Below are 8,379 nucleotides of genomic sequence, written 5' to 3' on the forward strand. Positions count from 1 at the left end.
GCCTCCTACTAAAAACACTAAAGGCCCCTCAAGAAGACATGGAAACGAGACGGGGTGATAAGAAAAATGAAATTTGATTTTTTTTTGCGTGAAAATAAAAGTTGAATATAAAGCAAATATATAGTTATATTACTCTAAATAATTTTATACAGTTCAGCAAAAGTTAATGATGACAGAACTTAACAAATTGCTTAACTAAACAAGGGAGTACTAAAAGAGTATAATTTTTAATTTTTTATTAAATAATAATCAGCAACTAGTATAATCAAGTAACAGTAAATGTTATATAATAACAAAAAAATAAGCTAAGAATGTTGAAAATAAAATAAAATGATTTTGAGTCACCATTTATTTTTGTTATAAGAAGTTATAGTAAATTAATATATTCATGAGTTTTAAAAATCTCATAATCTCTTCCTAAAAAAAATAAAATCATATTAGAATTTACAAAGATGAGAAAACAATAGCAAAAATTGTATCGTTAGCATAAAATGCATAACAATTATTTAAAAAAAACCCAAAAAGAGAGTATGTATAATTAACTTATTGCTATTAAAGATAAAATTAAATAAAAAAGTACAAAAAAAATTAAATTTTAAATTTTAAATTTAAAATCTTAAATTATAAATTTTAAGTATAAATTATTAATATAAATAAATAAATAATTAAAATTTATTTAATTAATAACAGATTAACAGTTACCTTTACAATACTATCTACTTAGTAAAAGATATTTGAAGATAAATATATAATTATGTATCCTAACTCCTAAGAATTTCTCATCAACTAGTGATATTTCCTTATTAAAATAATAAAACAAGCAATGAATTTGATTTGCAAAATATATTTGGCTTGACAAAGAATATATACATAGATATAGAGTCCTTGAACAAAAGGATAACAACAATGGGCCATATATGGGAGATGTGCTCCAAAAATGGTCCCAAATTACTACCTCATAAATAGAAAAAAAGAAATAAATCACCCAATGATATATTTCCAAATTTGCCACTGTAAATTAGTAAAAGCAAGCAAACCCAGATTTTCTGGTTTCTTTGGAAGTCCCATCTGAATCCTTTATTATCCAATACCATTTAGAAATTATTCATTTACCCTGGCGCTACTCACCAACTAAAAGAATATCTTTTCTAGAAAAATCCAAAGAAATGAAAAGGATTTTTTTTTTTCGAAAAAATTATTAAAATTATTATTATTATTATTATTATTATTATTAATAATAATATAAGTTTCAAAAGCATTTATATCTCAACTAACTTAATTTAATTGAATTATATATTAAAAAAAATGAACTTAAAACATTTTTACCAAACTCTATTTTTTAGTCAAAACTACCACACACATATATATATATATATATATATATATATATATATATATATATATCATATTCTTTTGTTTTTTTTATAAAAAAAACTTACTTGAACAAAAAGTTATCGATCAACATAATCAAAGTCCTTGATTCTAAATTTTAATGTTATCATAGTACTCAATATTTAAATTTTAAATTTTTTGATTCTAAATTTTAATGGTGTCATAGTACTCAATATGTAAATTTTAAATTTCTAGCTTGCATTAAAATAATAGTTTAATTTTAATATACTAATAATTTAAAACATATAATCATCTAATTATTATTTACATGTTTAATATAAAAAATTAATTATTTTTATTTATATAGTAATATATAATTATATATATAATTAATAGATATTTTTTTAAAAAACATTAATATCAAATAATTTATTAAAATTAAATAATAAATTTTTTATTTTAATGTTTTTTTCAAAAACAAACAAATGAGTGGGTTCAAATTCCAAAAGAAATAATAAAACAGCCACATAATAATATTTAACTTTTCTTTAAAAAAAAAAAATCCCTGGAAGGCACGAAGTGTTGTTAAGAATTTCTTGACATTGAAGGTACCCTTTCTCTCTCTCTCTCTCTTTTGTTGCTTGACCCTCAATCAAAGACGCCCCATCTTTTCCGTTTTGCTTAGGCAAACTTCACACAGACACAGACTCTTCGAAGCCCTAATCTCTCTCTTCCCCAAACCACCATGGGTCGTGAAACCCTTCTTCATCCACCACCACCATCCACCACCGCCCCAACAGCCACACACACCCCACCACCACCGCCGCCGCCACTGCCGTCTCTACCTTCATTGACACAAGCAGGACCATCAGGAGGAGTATCAGCATCTGCACCTTCACCATCTGCTTCACCTTCTTCTCCTGCTATTGTTGCTACTACTGCTGTGGCTACTGCAGTTGCTGCTCCTCCTACCTCTCTTGCTCCTGGTTTCAGGTTCCATCCTACTGATGAGGAGCTTGTTATCTATTACCTCAAGCGCAAGGTTTGCGGCAAAAGCTTCCGATTTGATGCAATTTCTGAGGTTGACATCTACAGGAGCGAACCCTGGGACCTTGCAGGTTACTCCCTTTTACCTAAATCTGTCTCTTTTTTTTCTTCATTTGTGCTGTAAAAATCAAAGCTTGTTGAATTTGTTGTTCTTCGCTGAATGTGTGTTTTTTTTGTCATGGGTTTTGATTTTCTTAGTTGAATTTGTAATGGGTTGTGAAAAAAATTTAGACTTGGTGATGTTTTGTTTCTTGGGGCGTGTTGATGTTGTGCTTGTTAACTCATTTAGATGATGTTTGGTTGAATGTTTGTTTAGATAAGTCGAGGTTGAAGACTAGGGACCAAGAATGGTACTTCTTTAGTGCACTGGACAAGAAGTATGGCAATGGTGGGAGGATGAACAGGGCCACAAGCAAAGGATACTGGAAGGCTACAGGGAACGATCGTCCGGTTAAGCATGAACAAAGGACTGTGGGGTTGAAGAAAACTCTGGTGTTCCATAGTGGAAGAGCCCCAGATGGTAAGAGGACCAATTGGGTCATGCATGAGTACCGACTCGTCGACGAAGAGCTGGAGAGGGCTAGGTCTGGATCCTCTCAGCCTCAGGTGAGATTATTGAGTTTACAACTTGAAGTATGAGGTGAGCCTAATGTGTTTTTTACCACGGCGAACCACGTATGAGGGCTATCCTCATTTTGATGTTGATAAAATAAGGAGCTTTGTTGTTGCTTAAAAAAAGGAGCTTTGTTGTTTTACTTGGTTCCAAAATCCAAATTGTTGTGTAAAACTTGGATGCAGGAGTTTGAAACTTTGTTGTTTAGTAAACGTGGAAAGTTTAGTTTGCTATGTGCTCTACTACAGTATGGCCATTGTTATTATATCTCAACAGCTGGTTAATCATTTTTGTGCATTTCTCTTTCGGATGGAGAAGGATGCATATGTTTTGTGTAGAGTTTTTCACAAAAATAACATAGGACCTCCGAATGGGCAACGTTATGCACCTTTCGTTGAAGAGGAGTGGGATGATGCATCGGCATTGGTTCCTGGGGCAGAACCTGTGGAGGATGTTACCGTCACTGTTGCCCATCCTCTACGCATTGAAAGCAACGGTCGCACTTTATGCAGCGACAGGAGAAACAATGTTGCACAGGTTTGTTCCCTTTGGTGCTCCCTCCATCCAACAATATTGTTAGCTTTTGACAAACCGAGTACATTTCAAAAGTTGATGTATTTGAGCACAAATTGATCTTAGATACATTGACTTTTGAATGTACCTGGTTTGTCAAAAGCGACCTATATTATTGGAAGGAGGGGATACTTTTTGGTTATCATTTAATCATTGTGATTATATTTAGTTAATTGTGTTGATTCACCTGGAAATAATTGTGTTGATGCTTTATGTTTTATGTGTGCAATGACGTATTGAATTCACGTGGTTTGTCAAAAGCGATCTATATTAATGGAAGGAGGGGATACTTTTTGGTTATCATTTAATCATTGTGAATATGGTTAATTGTGTTGATTCACCTGGAAATAATTGTGTTGATGCTTTATGTTCTATGTGTGCAATGACGTATTGAATTCACGTGCTAAAAAAGAATTGGATATATGAAAAGTCGGCGACATTTGTGTACGTTAATTAATAGTACAATTGGTAACTATGCTGAGTGGTTTGGAACCTTTGCAGCATTTTCTATTTTCTTCCTTGTCTTAATGAACTTCTTATTATAACGAATAATGAAAATGATAATTGCAATATTCCCATATTTTAAAAGGTTTTGTTAAGGAGTGCCCTTAGAGCAATAATTATGGATACAAATGGGTTTCTTATTCAAAAAAATTAAGTTTCAAGTCTTCACTGACATTAAATGCATTAAATCTTGTTTTCTCAATATAAAAGATTCCCCTTTTGTACCCTTAATGCTTGCCCGATCCTTAACGCACTTGTTAGCAAGACCTATTGTAAATGCGCAATAAGAGTATTTCCCCCCGACTACTTCCGCCCTTCTAGCAGAACCATTGCCCTTTTGCATTTCATTTGATCATCTTAGAAATTGTAGTTTCTTATGACCTTTCTAGAAGATCAGGAATTTGGGAACTGAGTACTATTCCGTTTTGAGTAAAATTGTAGGTGATACTTTTGTTTATCTGGTCAGAATCCATTATGAGCAGCAACTTTTTCCCCCATCTATACTTGTGTACCTAGCTTGTAATTAAAATCTGATTGCTTTTCCTTACTTTAAATAAATTTTATCTCGGAGAGGTTTTTGCAACAAGGAAAGTTGCATTTCCAGAGAGACAATGAGGTAATTAATCTGGGCCTTCTCTTTCTTGCCAATTTACAAGAATCATGTCACTGCTTTTATTGTTATTATTATGAAGAGAAGACTCTATCGTCAGTAAGGAGGATGGAGCTTCTAACTGGTGCTTCAGATAATTTGGTAAACTTCCTTGATTGTTTGGGTCAATTGACAAGGGGCTTGATAGTATCTAATGCTACTGACATGAAGTTGGAATTGCCAATGCTATTTTACTTCAGGAAAGTAGCCTCTGTTGCCCCTATGAGTATGGTGCATTGGGTGGTTATCTCATATTTGTTGATTTCTGGTTTCGCAATAAACATTTTGAAGTTTATTATATGGGCCTCTATTACCCATACTTACCAAAGAAGAGCAGAGAAGAGAAGCAAGAACGAGATGGTCTATAAGGCTACGTGCCCAAGGGAGGACATTGAATGTCTATGAGGGAAGGAAAAGAGCGAATGATCAAGGTTAGAAATCGGAATGAGCTAGAAAAAGGCCCCATCGAGGAAATGCTTATACTGATGGGAGAATTGTTGAACCGAATTTACACCTGGCAGCAATAGAGGGACTTGAAAATGTGGGGAAATGTGAATATGGAAGCTTGAGAGGGTAGTGTGACATTGGGAATTTAGCATTGGGTTGTCTGGGCCATGTGGGTTGGCTTGAGCCACTGGACAAGCCTCCTGCTTCTCTGATCTCCACCCCCCTTTCTCTCTTTTCTCGTATTAAAACTGCAGCTGTGCATACTCATTATGATTGACAGCTCTATAACTGTAATTGAGGCCTTGCCTCGGACTATCTATCAACCCGGCTTACCATTAGTTCCATATTCTATCATATGACTAGTAGTGGAAAATGGGTAAATACTTGACAGATCATACTTATACCCTAGAAGATATTGAAGTAAATGAATGATCATTGATTTTATTGCGGAGATTTCACGCTATCCTTGACGGAGAATTTTGACCTAGTCCTTGGTAGGTATTCTTTTTTCCCTAAATGAGGTAGCGTTTGGAAGAGAGAGAGACTGGGAGACAGAGACTGAGAGACAGGCCGTGCCACTGCATTTAGGACCTCTTCACTCTCTCTCTCCCTCTCTCCCGCCGTCGCCCAGCACCCATGGTCCACTCTGATCCAGCACCCGTCGGCGGCTCCTCTTTCTGCGCCGCTGTCTCCTCCTCCTTCCTTCCTCTCCTTTATTCTCTTCTCTTCTCTTCTCTTCTCCCTCTTCTGATTTTGAGATATGTTTGATATCGTTGTTGTTGGTATTATTGTTCTGATTCTGATATTGTTCTTGGTATTATTGTTGTTGGTGGTGATGGATTGCAAGGAGGGATGATGGCAGAAGTTTGGTGGTAAGGATGAGAGATAGGGTGGAGTTGGGAGATGAGAGGTGGTGGTCCTGGCGGCGGCAATAGCCGATAGGGCAGTGGTGGTTGAAGAACTGAACGAGGGTAAACTTGGAATTATTATTTTGGGATAAGGGTATTTTGGGAAGAAATTGTATGTTAAAGTTTCAGTATCTGTACACAAAATTTCAATTTGCGGTGTCTCTACTTTCTGGAGATACTAAAAGGACTGAAATTTTGGAGACGAAGACCAAAATATTAGTTCCAATCTCTGGCTATCAAACACAATATTGAGTCCTAGTCTCCCAGTCTCAGTTCCAGTACCCGTTACCAAACGCTACCTGAGAGAAGTTGTTCATCTTCATAGAATTGAAGCTGTTGGGAGATATTCAGAAAATGGAGATCAATGGATATTCTCCAGTATTAAGGATATGTCAGTTACTTTGTATTACTGTAAGGAAAATTGCAACCTACCTGTTGGGATTATCCTGAATCCAACAGCTTCTTGAACTGACGTATATCGAGAGCAAATTGATGTTCTCTTGATTAGTATAGTGGAGATCATGAAAACAAATTGAGGATGACTTGTGAGCAAGAGGAACCCCATCTACAATTGGTTTTCCAGCACACACTGATAAGTTTGTTGTTTCTTTGAAAGTTCACCTATATTAGGGGGAAATGGTTTTGGGGAATATTACACCCTGCTGATTCCAGAGATACATAAGAAAAGTTTCAAGAGATAGGCTTTGTATGATCTATTAAGGGTGAAAGGATACTCACCCATTCGATGCTTCAAGTTTGTGCTTTATGGGCGATCAAAACTTGGCCGCACTCTCCCTTAGTTCAAAGGCTCAATTTAGTCGTCTTTACTCCTTGTCAACTTCACCCATTGTTCCTGTGTAGTTCTGGTTTCTCTTCCTTTGATAGTTCTTCATTGCAATTGTGGCTCACTTTTCTTCTCTTTCACTACTTGTGTTCTATTTTGTTCTGTTTTAGATTTCATCTTTTGTTTTAGTTTCGTTTCTCCTACTGTAATTGATACCAGATTGGTTGCCTCCAACTTATGTTAAATTTTGAAAATGATGTAATGATCAATCTGGAGTTAACTTATACTGTATACATCATTAATTGGATTTAATGTCTGTTACTTGTTACAGCACTTTGCATTCTAACATGTCATTGTTGTATTCTAATTTCAGGATACTCAATCTAACAACAAAGTTCCATTTGATGTGAACAAGCTTCCCATTGAAACTCAAAGTCTGCTAGCTGTCTGCAAAAGGGAGAGTATGGCCGAGTTTCCATCACCTGAAAAGGAGGATAACTCGAAGCGTCAGATCGATGAGTATCCTTTGCCACAAACAGAAAACACCAAGCCTATCTCCCAAATATACAAGAGGAGGAGGCATTATTTGAATGTCAACCATTCAAATGTTAACGGAGATTCAGTCCGAACCATCCAAGAACCGCCATGTTCATCAACAATAACCACCGCCGCAACGACACTCCCGACGGCCGCCACCACAGCCTCCACTGCAATAACCAACGTTGCACCTAAAAAACATTTCTTGTCTGCACTGGTGGAGTTTTCTTTGATGGAATCCCTCGAATCAAAGGGAAATGCATCCGTTCAACCACCAGAGTTTGATGATGCTTCCTTGGAGGCATCCGTGCCGCCAAATTGTGTTAAGCTCATCAAACGCATGCAGGGCGAGATTTACAAACTTTCCGAGGAAAGGGAGACTATGAGGTTTGAGATGATGAGCGCACAAGCAATGATTAACATGCTCGAGTCGCGCATTGAAATTTTGAGCAAAGAAAATGAGGAACTGAAGAGCATGATTAATAACAATCCTTAGGGGATTAGCACGGTGGCCATGTAATCTTGCTTATTGCAACAGAGTGATGGTGCTCTCAGTCTACCTGATCTCTTGTTATCTTTTAAGAGTTAAGAACTGTAGTCTTCTTCATTTGGCTGAACTTTCTGAGTGGTATTTAAACTTTGCCATTTGTGTAGCCTTGTAGCTTATGACTTGTTACCCTTGTTCATCAATGGCTATGTTAGTCCCTCCTTCCTTTAAGGCTTGTCCTTTCTTGTGAATGAATAGCAACTCAATTAGTTAGGCCATTCTGAACAGATTTTTCTCATAGAGGGGTTTGGCAAGTTGGGAATGGATCCTGTGCATAGATTTCACAAGATGAGTTTAAATAAATTTAGATTTTAATTTATTTGTATTTTGCAAAGTTCGTATTATTTAAATGTGTTTAATTATTTCAGTGGCAGCCTTGTAAGTGGGGTTAGAAGTGAGTCAAGTCAACTCATGAATTAGTTTAAGTTTGATTTATGA

At 35.7% G+C, this 8,379-nt stretch overlaps 1 protein-coding gene across 1 annotated transcript; it reads left to right on the forward strand.

Annotated features, from left to right (window-relative positions):
- Window positions 1-1,919: 1,919 nt before the first annotated feature.
- LOC130950817 (NAC domain containing protein 50-like) lies at window positions 1,920-8,112 on the forward strand. Its single transcript, XM_057879405.1, has 4 exons — window positions 1,920-2,450; window positions 2,696-2,985; window positions 3,311-3,529; window positions 7,231-8,112. The coding sequence occupies exons 1-4, from the start codon at window positions 2,078-2,080 to the stop codon at window positions 7,888-7,890; spliced, it is 1,542 nt and encodes a 513-aa protein (XP_057735388.1). The 5' UTR covers window positions 1,920-2,077; the 3' UTR covers window positions 7,891-8,112.
- The last annotated feature ends 267 nt before the right edge of the window (window positions 8,113-8,379 follow it).

Source organism: Arachis stenosperma, chromosome 9 (assembly GCF_014773155.1).
Source record: "Arachis stenosperma cultivar V10309 chromosome 9, arast.V10309.gnm1.PFL2, whole genome shotgun sequence".
Taxonomy (NCBI): domain Eukaryota; kingdom Viridiplantae; phylum Streptophyta; class Magnoliopsida; order Fabales; family Fabaceae; genus Arachis; species Arachis stenosperma.